The following is an 18,818-nucleotide window of genomic DNA, read 5'->3' on the forward strand; positions in this document are numbered from 1 at the left end:
TTCTCTTCTCTTCTCTTCTCTTCTCTTCTCTTCTCTTCTCTTCTCTTTTTCTTTTCTTCCCTCCCTCCCTCTCTCCCTTCCTTCCATCTGTCCTTCCTTCCATCCTTTTTCATCAGTTTTACCTAAATAACTAGGGATTTGGAAGAGGATTTGCTTTTTCTGTTTTGCCCTGTGCAATATTACATAACAGCTGATCTCAAAGAACAGGAGAAAATTATTCAGGAAGGTGCAGGGAAGTACCACCAAGAGTGAGAAAGCTCCTAAAATGAATGGGAATGGAAAGGACCAAGGACCATCAAATACAGTTCATCAAATACAGTTTACCTTTTTCTTTCCTTTATTATTATTTTTTTAATAAGTGTTCCACATCAAAATATTTTGCAATTTACATGTTTTGCCTTTAACACACTGAACATCTGTAAATTTGAGTTTGTGAAAACCAGCCTCCTGGTCACACAGGTGTATGAACAGTCTCCCTTGCCTGTCCACATTTCCTAAGCTGTTTGCTGGCACAGTCTGAAGTCTCAGCAGAAGTAAAGCAAAGGAAAGCCTGTTTGACGCTACCATTTTCTTCTCAGCCTCTGTTTTACTAAAAGTGCTCTTCCATGGTTAGCAGGGTCAGGTCTGGAGGACAGTGCTAAAAACAGCAGCAATTTCAAGATGCAAACTTTAGGGTGAATTACAGAGGGTTGGGGGGGACAGGAATACTATTGGCATCACCCCATGTTATGAGGTCTATTTTGTAAGTGAGGGCCTTTGCTCCTAAAAAGGGCATTGATGACTAACTTTTAGCATTTCATGCTCCTGCTTAAATCTATCTTCCCAATATTTCAGGCATTTGCAGACTGACTCGATGGGAATAGTGCAGCTGGATGCCAAGCATGAACCGCTTTCCCCTGTATCTCCCATCACTCACTGCCTGCCTAAAAACATACCTTGTTAGTCCAAGCAGGAAAACCTGCTTGAGTCTGACTTGTTAAATGGCTGGAGTCCAGCCTTACCATGCTCTGCCCACACAGGAAAATAGTATAAAGATGACAGCAGCTACTTGTCCTGTAACAAAGAAAAGGGAAAAATAAGAGAAACAAACCTTCTTCCTCCAAATATTACACGGAAATCAGACCCAAAGAGTAGACTGAATTTATCAGCTTGTATATATTAATATTTTACTAAATACTTCCAGAGAGAGGAGGAAGGAAGAAAAACAAAATCTGCAAAGCTAGCAAGATGCATGATGAAGGCAGCCACCCTTAAATGATCATGATCACGCACTTTTCCTGGGCTGGAGGGTTTGACCTTCTCACTTGCAAAAAATCATACAAATTTGGTCACATTGTTTTAAAACTAATCAACCTCACTACTACTTCACAGCTCCATTGTCAACATAAGGTATGGAAATAAACAGTGAAAAAAGTGCTTTTTCACAGGCTTGTGCTGGGGAAATGCTTCTTAAAAGGTTAAAGAAAAAAGCATCAAAACAGTCAGAAGAGGGAGACAGAGCCCAGCAGTCGAAATGCGGCACACTGCCTCCGGTACTTGGGCACCAAATCAAAGAAAGCAGCTTCTAGCTTCCTATGTGACCTTATTTAATAAAAAGGATGTCTAATAAACCCAGCCTTTCTTTGCATAGTGGTGCTGCAGACATTGCCATTTTAAGAAAATAATTTCTCTTTACATTTTGGTTTTGAAATGACTTCCCCCACTTGATAGTTGCAGCTACTATTGCTGCCCTAGGTGCTCATAAGAATTGGACATGTTCTGAGAGAAAATAGGTCTTGGATAGCCCGACCTCTGCATTTGCTGAGCTGCACATTTGACTTTGGGCTGCTGGGGGAAGCTTTGCCATTCATCAACCTGATGGTAGGTTATTGCCGAGCCTGCCCTGGGGGAGCTCTGCAAAGGGTTCTATTTTATTTTATTTTAATTTTATTTTATTTTATTTTATTTTATTTTATTTATTTTATTTTATTTTTTTAAATAAAAACACACATATTTTTGCAATTCATCTGCCTGAGGCTTCCCTCCATGAGCTTTTTTCCAAGCGTGCCTCACTTACCCAGTCCAGGGCTGGATGCAACATAGACCAGCTCTTTAATTCTTATATCCTGAGCGATGCAGAAGGGAATTGCTGCCTTGATCACCATGTTACTGTGCTAAAAAGTAAATGTTACAAAATAGAAAATTCCCCTTCCTACTCAATCTTTAGAGGTTGCTGTCTAGAAGAAATGAGTTATCATCTCCAGAAGCAACGCCTTGCTGCAATAAAGCTGCCTTCAGTATAAAAATTGCTCACCTCTCTTTCCTTGTCCGGGAATAAAAGCTTCGGGCACCGGGGTTCTCCCCCTGTGCAAGCCCTGCTCAAACAGCAAGTGTGCAGCTTGCTCTAGCAGGCACAGGCGGTGCCTCCCAGTGTATTTTAATCCTTTGGAAATGCCTTTAGGAAGGATTCCCCAGAGTAAACTGCTCTGCTTCCTTTAGCTACGTCTTTCTGGGGCCTCGGCACATCCAGGAGTCTACTATAAAGCCTCTATTATTTAGGATATTGAGCTAAATATAAAGATACCTCAAAAGTGCTTCTTCCCTCACCAACAACCCGACCAAAGTGCACCAAGTATAAATGACTTTGCAAAATAGAACAGAAGTCACTTTTATTGTGTTAAAAGAAAATAAAGAAATGTACAAATGCTTCAAAATGCCAAAGTAGTAAAAGGACCCTTGTGAGATCACATGTCCACACAGTGCATTGCATTTTTATAACCTTCCAGTGTTACTTTACAGTTTCCCCAATGGTATTTCCTGAACCTGAGAAAATAAATCACGTTATTTCCACATTCTACATCTGCTGCCTCTCTAAGAGCTTTGCTCCAAGCTTTGTTTTCCACCACTGTTTTCCATCTTCTGCCTTCTCACTCTGCTGTGTCAGACGGCGCCTTCTTCCTCCTTATCTTCTTCCTCCATGACATTGATGGGAATGTAGCCCCCTTCCTTGGGCAAGCACCAGCACCAGCCTGCACCGCTCAGATCCACTGCCCCAAAGCTGAAATCACGTGTCTTCAACATCTTGAAGTCCACGGTGTCCAGCTTGGAATACATCTCATTGAGCTTTTGCCAATATAGCCAAGCCATCACAAGGCCGACCACCTGCAAAATGCATGTGTTAAAGCCACTATGGGCATGCACTTCTGAAGGTCTTTCCATGCAAGAGAAGCCATCACCTAAACTTTCAAACCTGAGCACGAGATGGGAAAGAACAAGATGCAGTAACATGAGCTGACAAAACAGTGGACATACTGCTAAACTTAACAGCTGTGTCCACCTCGTGAATTTGCACATTGGCCCTTACAGTGGAACATGGATGTTGCTGCAAGCATTGCAAAGAGAGTGGCACAGGTCCAGGTTCTTGCTAAAATACAAATATTGCTGTAAGCACAGTGCCACTTCGCACTTGGGTTATCTCCCAATAACCCAAGCAGGCTGGCAGGGAAAAAAAATCTGATCTTGGGTTTGGGCTTAGATTTGATCTTTATGAAGGAAAAGAGAAGCATTAAAAAAAAGCACAAGATTTCAATTCCACTGATTTGATTTTGCCTGATGTTTCCTTTGCAGTGATATTGTGTGGTAGCTGTGAACAAAATGCCAGTGAGAGAATGGATTAGGTGATAAGCAGTTACAAGACACTATTTGCAGAACAGACACTGATGAAGGGAATGGTGACAATCAGCATGTTCAGCACAAGGTGCCTATTTTGCACTACCCCTTTATCTATCTTGATTTCAGCAAATGGCACTTTCTTTAGAAATAAGGTTTATTCCCTATAGGGAAGATGCTCTGGGATATTGCAGGGGTCAATATCCAGAATACAAACAGTGCAGTTTTACACATGATGTTTTCAATGAACCAGGCTGGGATGGATAAAGAGGACATTGTCCTGAGCCCTGGGGCTTTTCTGTTCATTTTTGAGGCTAATAGAATAAGAGCTAACAATGTTTTCTACATAGCAAAGAGTAAATAAATAAGCAAACTGCACTTGTACCATTCATCAGCTGGCATCTCCTGCTGTACTGCAACACATTGATTTTGGAGCTGAAAAATGTTATCAATAATTTAGCTGGGTCCTAACTGACCAGTTAAATAGTCTGGAGAGTGTTAAGAGAAAGATAAATGTGGTTAGCAGCAAAAGGTTGCAATGCATCTTAAATTAGGGATCATTTTATCCCAAAATGGAAAGGTAAACATGTTTGCCAAGAGGAGGGAACCTCCACAGGGAAAAAAGCAAATCACCTAAGTGTCATCTGGTGACCTGAAAGCAAACAGGCAAACATAAACAGCATTGACATTCATTAATTTGTCTTTCAGAGATGGAGAAATACCCTACCATCTCCACTAGCAGCTTGCACCTTGCACAGAAGAAACCTCAAAACCACTCGATATTTATTTTTCCTCCCCAAATTCACCTGCAGGTGGATCCCGAGGGGACCCCTCCACCCACAGGACTGACAGTTCTTTGGTCAATGAGAAATGGGGAAAACTATGTCCATTGAGATGCTCTCCCAAGAGGGAAAGGCCTCCCTGCCCTAAGTTTGAGCTTGCCCAATTCCCACTTTCCTAATTGCACTCATCCTCAAAGAACATCCTGCTTATTTTACGTTCCACCTAGTCATTACAAGCAAAAGGTATCTTTATTCCCTTGATAACAGGATTAATCACTGAAATAACAGATAGGGTGAAGGAGGCTGATGTGTGGTTATGGCTAGCAGGGCTTTCTCTGATTGCAGGAATTGCAGAAGTACTGGATTAATGCCATTACAGTTCTTTGTTGGGAAATAAGACTGCAGATACTGAAAGAAAATTTGAACTCTGGAACTCCTTTTCTTGTCCAAATGGCCTGAAATCAGGTTATCTCACAGCCCTGGTAACTTCCGTTTATATAGCTGTGTAGCTCCCTGCTGCCCTTGAAATATTCACCACTGTGATGCATTTTATGTCTATGTCAGCAGGCAAGTCCCTCCCAAGTACTCTAAGAAATGACTTCAGCCCGTGTAGAGAAATAATATTAATTCCCAATAACATGCACAGGACCAGAATGGTGCTGTGCAACCTTGTGGTTGTCCATGACTCAGCTTTTTTGTGGACAAGCAAAAATAACAAAACATGACTTTGTCATGGAAACACCAGCAAGGGTGCTGTTTTCCTAATGCATATATGTAATCCTTTTCAGTCCCCTAGAGCTGCAGAAACCTCTAGGCAGGGGTGCAGGAGGCCATGGCAAGGCTGCAGGATGCTTGGAGACAGCTTCATCTGTCCAGTAACTTGAGAGAGAGCCCAGAACAACTGCTCCAACATGAATTTGGAAAATAAGCTTGTGCTAATTCATATTCAACAGCAGAGCCCTTAAGGATTTTAAAAGTTTTAAAATAATATGCAAATTTATGTCAAGCTCTAGCATTATCTACTTCCATTAGCATGCTATCACTGGACAGATTAAAAAGGCACTGCTGTAATGTGAAAGGATCAAGAAAACTGAACCCTTTGAAATGACAAATTTTAAGAGTACGGTGTCATTTTTCCCCCATGAATCAAACAGTAATTCAGAAAAAGATTAGTGTTTACAGATAATTTAATGCAAATGGATCCTATTCGGCAAAACCAGCTAGGTTTAGGGACATACTGCTGGAAACATCTCTCCTGCTCCTCTCTTCCTGACGGCAATGTGACGTCCCAGGTACCATGGGACACAAGCATCCTAGTGAAACTGAAGATTTATTTAAATGAATAAAAATACCCCAAGTCCTCAGTCAGCAGCCTGCATCCCCTAGCCTTCGCTCTCTGCTGAGTTATGAACCAAATTCCATTCCAGCTCAGCTCTAAATATCCTCCTTCACTTAATGAAAATAGAAAAAGCTGTCAGGAATATAGATGCATTCAATATCCCTGGCATCAAGGGCACCATGTTTTCCAGAAGTAAAGAGATTTCTAACACGAGAGCTGATTTTATTTTATTGCAATATGAAGGAAGGCTTTATTACAGAGGAGCATTTGACCAAAATGTATGAAGCATCAGGCAAAATAATAATAATAATAATAAAATTAAAAGCTGCTCTTCTCCTTGCCTTCCTCTACCTTGTAATGATAACCACGTCTGAACAAGAACAGAACTGCTTGGAAGTTACTGCTTATGTATCATTTAATGTAATAAAATTACATGTTCTTTCTGGCTGGCATTCAGCAATGTACAGAAACCACTACTGCCTGGGAAGGTCTCTGTTCTGACACTTTCTGAGCTTTATGCAGGGGGATTCAGATGCACAGGCTCTGCATGGTGTACAATTTCATCGAGTAGGTGCTCTTACAGACACAGCAGTTTGCATGAAATAAATCCAAAGAACTTTAAGGGAATCAATAAGGCATGCAGACCCACTAGGCAGTTGTGATATGATAGAAAAATATCATTTTGCAGTGATTTCAATACATTGCAATTTGCATTGATAATGTTACTTATGCTTTCATAGAATTATAGAATCATAGAATATCCCAAGTTGGAAGGGACCCACAAGGATCACTGAGTCCAGCTCCTGGTACCACACAGGTCTACACTTTGTCTAGCTGTATGCTGAACATTTAGTCCAGTAGGATCCTATGGGAAACTGTCAGTTTTACTGAAAAGTAAAAAAAAAGCTTTACTGAAATCCAAAAAGATCACATCAGCTGGTTTCCCTTGATTGACTAGATGGGTGATCTTATAATAAAAGGAAATCAAGTTAGTCAAACATGACCTTCCCCTTGTGAACCCACATTGGCTGGGACCAATGACTGCATTTTCCCCCAGGTGCGCTTCAATAACTTCAAGGATAATCTTCTCCGTATTTTTACCAGGCACTGACATGAGACTGACAGGCCTGCAGTTGCCAGGGTCCTGTTTCTTGCCCTTCTTGAAAACTGGTAGAACATTTGCCAGCTTCCAGTCAGCTTTCTGTGGCACCCAAAATTGGGGATTTTTTGCAGTTACACCCACGGAAAAAACACGCTGCAGATGATATTATTGGAGAATTACTGCATTTGTTCCCATCTGAATACTGCAGGAGGAAGCCCACATAGGCTTGCATGTGCATATCCTTCCTGCATCCCTCCCTTTGCAAGCATTTCTCCACACTGGCACATGTTGCCCACATTGTCATCTTGCACCAGAATCAGGACAGGAAACTTTGCAAAACTAAAGCACCACAAAGCAAGGCAAGTCCTTAGGGCCATGCAGATACCTGGATTATTTTAATCCAGTAGGCACACAACATTGCACCAGAAAGGACATAGCTGGTAGCTTCTTATAAATAAATAAATAAATAAATGTCTAAATGCAGAGCAGAACAGAAACAGGGCAGATACCTGCTGCCAATTCCCATGTCTCTGCCTTCTCCCAGCTGCAAATGAGCAGCTTTGAACTGATCCAAACCAGCATTTTGCAGCAAAGACCAACCACATCCAAAGACCTTTTGGAGTTAAACAGTGTTTTGGGACTTGCCTGGAAAGCAACAGATGAAGTTTACCCCAACCACCCAATTTGGGTAGAACAACTGCATCTTCCTTTTGAACCAGCAAAATGGAATGGGTGAGTGGGACATCTGCCATCAGCAAGGGCCAGCCATAAACTCTCCCATCCAACCCAAGTAGCTGAAGAAAATTTATGTCCATTGGAAAGAAAAAAACTAAGTGCTTCAAAGTACAAATTCTCAGGGATTTTGTCTCTGGCTGTGGGTGCTGTACAATGACTACAACCTGCCTGGGAGGACAGAAAGAAGATGGTTAGAATTCATTCACCACTTGCTCCTATATTTTTGGCTATCTATTCTGCTCTCTTTATAGAGCAATTTTACAGCTGTAACAGAAATGTCTCATCTCAATGAGACATTTAATCAACACTTAATCAAAACACTGACTTGTATTTCTCTTGTCCCCATGAGTCTTGAGAGGAACCTCCCTGTTCCAGCACGAATGTGCGGGGACAGGTAGACAGGAAAGGGCAGTCCATTTTTTTTATTTTTATTTATTTATTTATTTATTTTTGGTTTGTTTAACTTGAAGATCCAGTTATAAATTCTCATATAAACCCAAAAGGTTTCCATGAATGTCTGGAAGTTGGTGTGTCTGCCTCACCCTGAAACACATGAATTTTCTCTATGCAAAACAGCAAAAGCTCAGAAAGCAAATTAAAACCATATTATTTTGTCCAGTAATTATTTCTAGCTAACTTAGAATAGTGACACTAATTATAACTGGGCACTGTATCGTGATTAAGCTATGGGTGTCTGCCTGTCTGTCTGAGCAGTGATACCAGGACACTGTCTGACAATGTTTCCTAATCATTGCTCCAGAAAGTAAATAGCTATTGCACCTGACAGAGCAAATGTGTTGCTACGTTCACTGCTATTACTCCACGGCATGAAAAGCTGACATACTACAAGAGATATCCAGGAAAGGTTGGAAATCGATGGTCTGGTGATTTCAGTGCCTGTTCACTACTTGTTTTTCATTTTTCTGATGGCAGTGAAACATCCTGGTTCTCACTTTAGTGTGATCTGTCACAGATAGAACCTAATATTGAGGTTCTTGGGATCAACACATCAACATCTTTCCCCTTGAAGCTGACAGCAGAATTTGGGAAGCTGAGGGGTCCTGTATCTCCAATCACCAACGCTGTCTTCCTTAACCCATTTCAAACAAGATAGCATCACTCCTAATTACCAATTTCCTGCCAACATCACAAGACCAAAATTAAATTAATACAGAGGTTTAGGATACTTCAACACAACTAATTATAATTACCTCTCTTCTCACATTAGGATAAGCTAAATGTATAGAAGTATTTGAGGCTACATGCCAATTCCTGTGGTTCTGGTGTGGTGCAAAGACCTGAGCTAGACATGAACAATGTATTTCTATCTCCCACGTAGGTGCCATAAGATTTAGAACAAGGCTCTTTGCTTCCCAGCTTCATCTTGTCAAGGTGCAGATTTGCTCACTGTCTCTTGGTGGCTCTACTTGTTCTTTCAACTCTGGGCATGGAGGAAATAATCCATCAGCCCAATGAGTGTCTTCTGCAAGCAAAACTTTCTGCCAGAAAACACTGTTTCACACAAAAATTGCTGGCTGCACAGCTATGAGCCTGGCTACAGAAGTCCTCTCTCATTTGGGTGGCTGTAAATCTGAATGGATCATGCTAAAAAGAATATCTGAACCATTTCAAGATGTCCTGGAGTTAATAAAGTAAAAGGCAAGTATTTGTTTTTTATTGGCTCTCCCTTCCATGAATTAGTATTTATCAGCAGGGTTCTCACAGAGGTCACAGACTGCAGATAAAAAAATACTTTTTACTCTCCTTTTCCACTTCTTTCAGCATACATCAGTTGCTTGAGGATATATTGCCTTCCAGCCCCTGGAGAAGCTTAGATATTAAAAAGGAAACAAAATACAAAATAACTGGGAACAGGAAAGGGAAGGGAAAAGGGATGGGGAAGGGGAAGGGAGGGGAAAGGGGGAAAGGGAAAGAGGATGGGGAAGGGGACGGGGAGGGTAGGGGAAAGGGGAAGAGGGAAGGGAAAGCGAGAGGAGGGGAGGGGAGAGGGCAGGAGAAGGGAGGGAAGGGGAAGGGAGGGATGCTGACTGAGAGAGCATCAAGGTATGCAAAGGAGAAAAAGCAAAGCACAACGTTACTTGGTTTAATTACAAATGTACACTGTAAACTCCTCGGATAATCTTACTAGAAGCAGGGAAAGTAGGGATGCAGCCATTAAAACAACAAATTTACTTGGTTCACTACACCTTCTGAGAGACCTGGATTGCTTCATAATTAAACACTAGTAGTACAAGGCCACAATGTGAATTTGCCACTGACTGCCAGGAGTTAATTAAAACACATTTTTGATACTGATAGGAAATGCATCACAGTTTAGCTTCAGTCTGTAGCTTGGCTGAGAAGGGCAAAGAGACAGAATTGTTACTGAAGAATGAAACAGGGAAAAAAGAGAAAACTAAAGGTACTGTCAAAAGCAGAAAAATAATTGAGTTGGTGCATTTATGCTTCACTCTCAGTGAAGCAAGAAAAATGAACACAACCGTATCCTCACTCTCAAAACAGGTTTGATGTTACTTGATGGCTTGCTTAAAAAAGGCAGAGACATCCATGATTTAAGAGTGATCATAAAATTAGAGACTCTCTATCCCCTGCACCAGGCAGGAGGGTGGTTGGTGACATTCCCAGGCAAGACTTCTCCCTGCTTTCTCACTTGTTTGATCAATTCAGTACCTGTTTTACAGCTTCCTCAAACCCAATTAGATAAACATTGGTATGTAGGAGAAAGCAAAGCCAAGCTGTGTGCCGTTAGGTCTCTTATGTATAAATTTCAGAAATAAATAAGTAAATTCAAGGTCTTCCCACATTATGGAAAATCAAAATATGGTGGTTGTTTCCCACATCTGAGTAGGATGGAAAGCCTAATTATTACTAACAGCAGTAATTGCTCAGACATATACTTTCTATGGGCAATCTACGGCAGCCAAATTTTTCTTGGGTGCTTCCTTCTGTGTAAGAAGGGCCAGAATATTACTTACTCCAAATACAAGCACAAATCTTGGCACTTGGGTGATGAACACCAGCCAAGCTCAAAATCCCGCCTATGAGTGCTTGAGCTGCTCATCATCACAAGTGAGGCTGAAGATTGTTCCTAAGGAAAGTTATGCTTTTAGGAAAATTGGGCAAAACCCAAAGCTGGACTTGGGATGTGGATTTTGGTCCCAGCCTTCTTCCTGGCATCCTGCAAGCTTTCCATCAAGGTGGTTTGCAGCTATTTTTGAGATTAACACAAGTGCACAGTGAGGCATATGTCCTGTGCAGAACATGACAAATACCCAGTGACCAAAGATGAGACATGCTAATATGTTCATTCAAGCCAAAGTTCAAGACACTATCACCTCTCAATGTCAATGGTGCTCTCCCCCTTCCCACTCCAACTGGTAATTCAAGGAGAATATTCTCACCCTGGCTTTCCAATGGCAGCTGCTGTGGATGAATCTGTTTCTAGATTGACAGTTCTTGGCAACAGAGATGGCCATTTGTAACTTAATTCCCTCCAAACTCGACAGTATCAAATCCAATTTATATTTAAAACCTGGAAATCATGAGCAGATGGGAAGAACAAGATTCTCCAACTGAAGAGCATTTAACGGTATGCCAGAAAAATCACAATGCTTGCTCAAAAGCACTTGATATTCATCAAGGCTCAGCGATCCTTATTGCCATTTCTGGTTTGTCTCTCTGTCCTTCCCAATTAAAAGCATCATGCTGGGAGGGTAATGCAACAGGAAGCTCCTGTAATGGGCTCTAGACATCCTGCAAGGCAAAATGTTCACCTCTATTATGGCACTTTCTCACCCCATTTCTGTGCCCATTTGTATTGGGTTTATGTGGCAAGGTTCTGGGGGCTGCAGGGGTGGCCTCTGTGAGAAGAGTCCTGAAGCTGCCCCATGTTAGGTAAGAGTCAGTTCCAGACAGCTCCAAAGAGACACGCTGCTGCCCAGAGCCAAGCCAAAAGCGATGTTGGTTGTGCCTGTGCGAGAGCCTATTTAAGAAAATGAAAAAAACCTGCTGCGCAACAGCAGCAGCTGTGCAGCTGGGAGAGTGATGAATGAGAAACAGTCCCTGCAGCCCATGGTGTACCTCGGCAGAGAAGATTTCCACACTATAGCCTGTGAAGGAGCCCACAGTGGAGCAGGTGGATCTGACCTGAAGGAGGCTGTGGTCCGTGGAAAACCCCCACAGGAGCAGGTTTTGGGCTGGAGCTGCAGCCCGTGGAGAGCAGCCCATGCAGGAGCAGGTTATCTGGCAGTAGCTGCTGCCCATGGGGGATCCAGGTTGGAGCAGTGTGCTCCTGATGTATGGACCCTGTGTTACAGACCCATATTTGAGCAGTTCTTGAAGAACTGCTGCCTGTGGGAAGCCCATGCAGAATCAGTTTGGGAAGGATGGCATCCCATGGGTGGGACCCCACGTTGGAGCAGGGGAAGAAAGTGACCAAGAAGGAGCAGCGGAGATGAAGCACTAGGGACTGACCACAGCCCCAGTTCGCCCATCCCCTTTGCCACTTGGGGGGAGGACGTTGAAGAGGGTGGATGGGGGGAAGGTGTTTTTAGCTTGTTTTTAGTTCCTCACTGCTCTAGCTTGTTAGTAATAGGTAATACATTTCTCTTTTCTCCCTATACTGAGTCTGTTTTGCCCATGACAATAATTCCAGAGTGATCTCCCTGTCCTTATCAGCCCTTGAGCCCTTTCCATCATATTTTCTCCCCCTTTCCATTTGAGGAAGGGGAGTGAGAGAGCTGTTGTGGTGGAGCTCAGCTGCCCAGCTGAGTAAAACCACCACACCATTGCATTATTGGTAGTAGCACAGTAGAAGTTTCTTGCTCATCTGCACTCTGTGGAGGGAGCACTTTATAAATGCATAGCATTGCAGCTAGGATTAGGCACACAGTGAGTCCCTGTCTTTTTTTTTAAATTATTCTTTTTTTTTCATTCAGGCCATCTGAGACATCAAGGAGAAATCCTTTTCAATCCTTTGAAAATTTAGCTCAGTTTGTCACGTTTCCCAAGCAGCTTCTATTTATTCAACCAGTATTCTACATTTCACTGCAAGTAGAAACCCAGGAAAAAAAATAATTTAACTTCCACTTAGATAAAACGCCGAATCTGATGAAAGCATCACCAAGTACATCCAGTGGCAAACCCAAAGTTACATCCAGGGAGAAAAAAAGAAAGCTTTCACTTGCAAGATTTGAAGGAAATAATCATAAAATAAAAATAAATGCAATCAACACCAACACAACAAAGATAATTCTGGAGTTTCACCTCCTTGCTACCACAGTGGCAACAGCATTGCAAAGGGGTAGCCTCTGCTGTGACCGAAAGTTTCTTTCCATATCCAGCATCCATGATAGAGAACTTAATGACGTGTGCTGCAAAATTGTCTGGATCATCCGGCATTGTTAATGGCAAATAGCTCAAAAATTGATTTCATGATGTATAGCAAGCCTGGCTAAATTTATGATGATGGTTTATTTTTGTTAATATTTATGTTCTATTTGAATAAAGCTGTAAAAATAAATGTAAAAGGATTTGCTGGGCTAGCATAGACATGCCTTGATTTCAGACACTATTACTTGAACATTAACTAAATTTTAGGAGTGTGTTATTAGAGAGCCAGTACTTTGCTAAAGTTGCTTTAAAAGTGCTGTGACATTTTGCACCCAAGACACAGATTTCAGATGTAAAGGCAGTGGGGAAAAATACCTAAAACCAAATTGTCTTCCTCCTCCATAATGGAGATAGAAGACAAGATGATGCTGACCAGATTCACCACCTACCTGAGGAAGAAGCATGGAGCAAACGATGCCCAAAGTGGCCTCAAAGTTGTCTTTAAGCCACAGCCCGACAGCATGGATGCAGCCTCGCACGTGGATGACATTAAGCAACTCCAGGCGCTGGAAGCAGATTGAAAAGAAGCACCACCATTTTAATTTAGATGGTGCACTTGGAAGAAGATGTTATTTCTTGTGTTTGCTCCTTCCCACAAGCCAAAGGAATATCATGACAAAGATTTGGGAATTGATTTATTGGATTTGATATTTTCCTGGGTTTTCTTGCCAAAAAAAAAACAGTCCCTTAAAGTTACAGGTTATACTGCAGCTCTCAGTCGTGATACACCCCACAGTCACACCTGAGGGCCTCAAAAGCAGCTTCTCTCCTACCACCAAGCCTCAAATCACAACTCAGGGCCAGAATTTCCTGGGACTCATCCAGTAGAGAGCTCATTACTCTCAGAAATGCCACACCAAAGCCTGCAGAGACTACATAAATGAGCCTGCTCACACTCTGCAAGCCTGTGCAGGGATGCTAGTGAAAAGAAATAAAAATAAATTTATATACGGCTGCAGTAACAGCTGTCCCGGGTAGGGAATAGATTCCCATTCTGAGGCAGGGTTTCCATGAAGATAACCTTTTTTTTTTAACAGTTTCAGGAAGGGTTTCACAAAAAAATATTGTACGTAGGAAGGAAAAAGTAAAAGTTACCTCTTTATCAAGTGTCCTGTATCCACACAGGGTGTTAATGACTTCTCCAGGGACCTGTGGACAGAGAATTAGTGCAAACTTAGGTTGGAGGAAACCAAACGGGACATTAAGAAAAGAATAAAAATAAATAGAAACAGAAAAGCTTGCCCAGTTGCCTTAACCATTCAGCATAGCACAAGGCAAATGGCCTCAAACTTCATTTTGATACCATTTAATCCTTTTTCCTCAAATGCATCCCTGATATTGTGGATGCCAGCTTGGCTTGGGCCAGCAATAAGTTGCTTTTTGAAAAATTATTTTTTTAAACTACTTGTCTCTCTGGTTTCTGCCATTTCAGAGTCTGCTTAGCATTCCCCTATCCAGTGATACAGGAATGTCCAGTGATTTGAGCTGAAAGCAACTCCACGTTGTGTGAGATTTCAGTAAAGTGGTTCTTTAAAATGTTACCTTGATGTTCTCCTTGTTTAATTCCAGCCACTTTTTCTCACGTATTCAGTCATGTTTCTCCTTCTTAAAAAAAAAAAGTAATTTTACCAAGATTAAATGTATTTAGTTCTACAGAAATCAAGGGGGAATTTCCCAAAAGTCTTCCAGCACTTTGGGGAGAAACCCAAGGATTTTAGGGATCCACAATGTTTAGACCTTTGTTGGCCCAAACAAGAACAACAAAAAAAAGCATTTCAAAAGTTGCAGAAATCCCAGCCAAATACTGCTATTCAGTAGCTCTATAAAATTAAATCAAACCAAATTCCTCTGCTGCCATCACGATGGAAGAGGATACATTTTTGAATTGATTACAACATTTTTTAACACCAGATACAAAACCAATTCTCGCTCATCCCAGAAAAAGCAAAGCTACGAGGTAGCTCCAGAACACCTTGAGCTAGCTGGGTACTTTGCACCTCTCAGGATTGATCTTTATTTATTTATTTATTTATGGCTTATTTCATGAATAAAACAGCAGCTTCCATAACACCATGTATTTCTAAAGGGGCCTCGTACCCATGAAATAATAATATGCTGAAATTATTACACTTTCAGTAAGATGACTTTGACAACCAGTAAAAGCTCCTGAATAACAAAACCAAAACTTCCTGTGCTTTAGAGGCACAGAGATGAAAAAGAGAGAAGTGCACATTTAGGGGTAAATTATACTTTCCTGCAAGACACAGCATAAAAGAAATGTGCACCTTCAGACAGGCTCCAGCCATAAAGCTGCAGCTTGTTCCTTCCATAATTGGCAGGGAAATTATTCCAGCAATACACTACCAAGAGCATCTGTACCTCTGTACGTTACTGACAGGGCTATCAAAAAAAAAAAACAAAAAAAAAAAAAACAACACTACAAACCACAGCCATCTCTCACCACTTCAATACACTATTTATTAACTAGGCATAGTTAAAGAGAATAATTAGTCCTTGTGCATATTAAAGACTTGTGGGGACATCCAGAGATCAGCAGCAAAATGCCCACTGGCACTTCCGGGGCGAGGTCTCATCCTACATTGGGACCATGAAACAGGAAGCCCTCAGAATAAGGAGAATTTGCGACATTCCTAAAGCACATGCTGTTGCCAATAGTGGTGTAAAGGTATATGCGCATGATCCAGGAACCATTTATTTGGTTTGCATTTAAAAAACAACACAAAAACCACCACCAACAACAAAACAAAACAACCAAACAAAAATGAATAACAAAGAAAAACTGAAGAATTGTTCTTGGCAGCTTTCAGTTATCCTTGCTTTTCAGACTCACTTCCATGGACATCATGGGATCCTTACTGGTGAAACATCATAGTTTTTATAGGACTTATCCATTTGAAAAACATCTGTCTACGGTGCAAATTCATCACTGATTTTCTTCCTTTGTGCATCAAATAATGAAGGGTTTCTCAATCATCTCCAATTCTGACTTGAGTCAGAATTGCACTCAACAGCTTGTATTTGGGTGAAGTGTGGAAAAGTGAGTTTTTAGGCTTGATTTATCTTTGTTATTGTCTTGCATGGAAATGAAAGTCAGAGTTGAACTGATATTTCTAACATAAAAACTGGCAGATGTCCTTAGTCTTTCTCAGTGAATTTTGACTTCAGAGCATCAGTTGCCCCCCCCCCCTCCAAATCAGACATTTCACAAGGGGTTCAGAGCTACCCTGTGCCTTCCACAGCAGAAGGCCTAACTGCAATGGAAAACCATTTAGAAAAGTACTTAGTGATGAGGATACAGTCTTATCTCTCCCCTTCTCCCCCCCTCCCCAGTAGGTGCATATTTGCTCATTCCCTGTTCCTGGGAAGACTTTAAGGCCTGTGACCTCAGATACAAGACTCTTTAAAATAACCAGAATATTTCTGGAGGATGTCTGCTCTTGTTGATGCACCTCAGCCTGCACTGCAAGATGCCCAAGGTAATATGATGTAAAGCTCTGGAGGGTTTTGCAATAGATGTGTCTTCTTTTGAAAACAGGATGGTTTTATGTCTGCATTTAATGACAGGTTAACAACACTTCTGAAACCATGTTTCATACTCCTTCCTTCAGACAAGTTCACCAACCAACCACCCTGACAAACAAATGATTTGTCTGAGCAATGTACCAGGTCTAACAAAAGCTCTGAAGTTGGACCTGCCAATGAAAATTACTCAGAATTGGCGAGCACAGAAGGATCATATGCTGCATGGGATATTGTTGTCTTGTATTGCCTTGGTTTGGAGGACTGAACTGAGATGCCCTAGAGCAGAAGGAATGATCAAAAACCTGACCACTTTGCTGGTATTCACCCAACACCTGCCTAGATGGGGCTGTACTGCATGGCTTGATCCTATCAGCATCTATTAATTTTTCCATAATACTCCATTTCCAAACAACATCTTTTAGTACCTCTCTACTTAAAACTCAAAGGTCCTCTAAGAGAAGAGGATGCTTTGCTCTCCATCCTTCATTCATGAAAGCACTAATAGAGAAGGACAACATTTTGTTGCAGAAGAAAAGGGTTTCTTGCCCTACAAACTGGTGTATTTAAACTGGTCGATACAAGGATTATTCACAGTGGAGAGACCATTGTGGTTCATCTCTGAACCAGCACAGACAAATTCATAGAATCATAGAAACACAAGGTTGGAAAGGACCTGCAAGATTATCTAGTCCAACTGTCCTCCTATCAGCAATACTACCCACTAAGCTACTAAATCATATATCGTAGCAGTTTGTCCAGGCACTTCTTGAACACTGCCAGGGATGGTGACTCCATCACCTACCTGGGCAGGCTGTTCAAGCACCTGACTACTCTTTGAGAGATTTTTTTTTTCCTGATATCTAATCTAAATCTCCCCTGGCACAACTTGTGGCCATTTCCTCTAGTCCTGTCATTTGTTATCTGGGAGAAGAGGCCAACCCCCTCCTCATCACAACCTCCCTTCAGGAAGTTGTAGAGTGCAATGAGGTCTCCCCTGAGCCTCCTCTTTTCCAAACTAAACAATCCCAGCTCCCTTGGCCACTCCTCATAAGACTGGTGCTCCATAACCTTCACCAGTGTTGTTGTCCTCTGGACACGTTCCAAGACCTTGACATCTTTCTTGTAGTGAGGGGCCCAAAACTGAACACGGTACTCGAGGTGTGGCCTCACCTGAGTACAGGGGGATGATCACCTCCCTGGTCCTGCAGGCTACACTATTATTGATACAAACCAGGATGCCATTGGCCTTCTTGGCCACCAGGGAACACTGCCGGCTCATGTTCAGTTGAGCATTGATCAGCTCCCAGGTCCCTTTCCTCTTCACAGTCTTCTAGCCACTCTGCCCCAAGCCTAGTGTTGCATGAGGTTATTGTGGCTAAAGTGCAGGACTCAGCACTTGGCCTTGTTGAACCTCATCCCAGTTGCCTCAGCCCAGCAGTCAGCCTATCCAGATCCCTCTGAAGGGCCACCCTACCTCAGGCAGATTGACACTACCCCCCACCTTGGTGTCATCTGCAAACTTACTGAGGGTACACTCAACCCCCTCATCTAGGTCATCAATAAAGACAATAAACAAGGTAGGCCCCAGTACTGACCCCTGGGGGATACCCGAATGCTGGCTGGACTTAACTCCACTGACCACTACCCACTGGGCACAGCCCTCCAGCCAGTTCTTTACCCAGAGAAGAGTATACTGGTCCAGGCCACTAGCAGCCAGTTTCCCCAGGAGAATACTGTGGGAAACATACACATGCCAAGTGTGGCCTTTAGTTATCCCTCCAACTGCAGGGTCAAGGAAAAATCTTCTCTTCAGCCTTTAAATAGCATATTATGGAGGAAAGGGTTTTGAATAGGGTTTGTACATTGCTCAGAACAACTAGGTATATCCAGAGTATCATACACAGGTACCATCTTCATCCTGAGGTGCTTTTCCCATCTTCTCAGCCTGCAAGGAAAACCTCCACAACAACTTTGCAATTTCAGGTAACAACTATACTGAGACATGAAATAGCAATTATGCAATTATTATTGTAATGCAATTATGCAATTATTATTAAAATGCAATTATGGTTTTTATTTTGTTATTTTTATTATTTTTTATTCTGTTGTTAAAAATATTTTTATTAGCTTGTTCTATGCCACAGAGAGTGGAAAATTTCCAAGGGATCTTGCTCTCCTAACCCATTTAATATACTGTTGATATTGTATAGTGTCTTGGTTTTAGCTAGGAGAGAGTTAATTTTCCTCCCAGTAGCTG

General features: G+C 41.9%; 1 protein-coding gene across 1 annotated transcript in view; it reads right to left on the bottom strand.

The window, feature by feature from the left end:
* Nucleotides 1-18,818, bottom strand: part of SLC4A5 (solute carrier family 4 member 5) — an 88,335-nt gene that overhangs the window by 29,858 nt on the left and 39,659 nt on the right. The window contains exons 5-6 of the mRNA XM_035345004.1: nt 14,114-14,167; nt 13,408-13,524 (exon numbers count right to left, since the gene is read on the bottom strand). Coding sequence (XP_035200895.1) covers nt 13,408-13,524; nt 14,114-14,167 — 171 coding nt within the window. The remainder of the gene's footprint in view (nt 1-13,407; nt 13,525-14,113; nt 14,168-18,818) is intronic.

This window comes from Oxyura jamaicensis, chromosome 22, assembly GCF_011077185.1.
Source record: "Oxyura jamaicensis isolate SHBP4307 breed ruddy duck chromosome 22, BPBGC_Ojam_1.0, whole genome shotgun sequence".
Classification (NCBI taxonomy): domain Eukaryota; kingdom Metazoa; phylum Chordata; class Aves; order Anseriformes; family Anatidae; genus Oxyura; species Oxyura jamaicensis.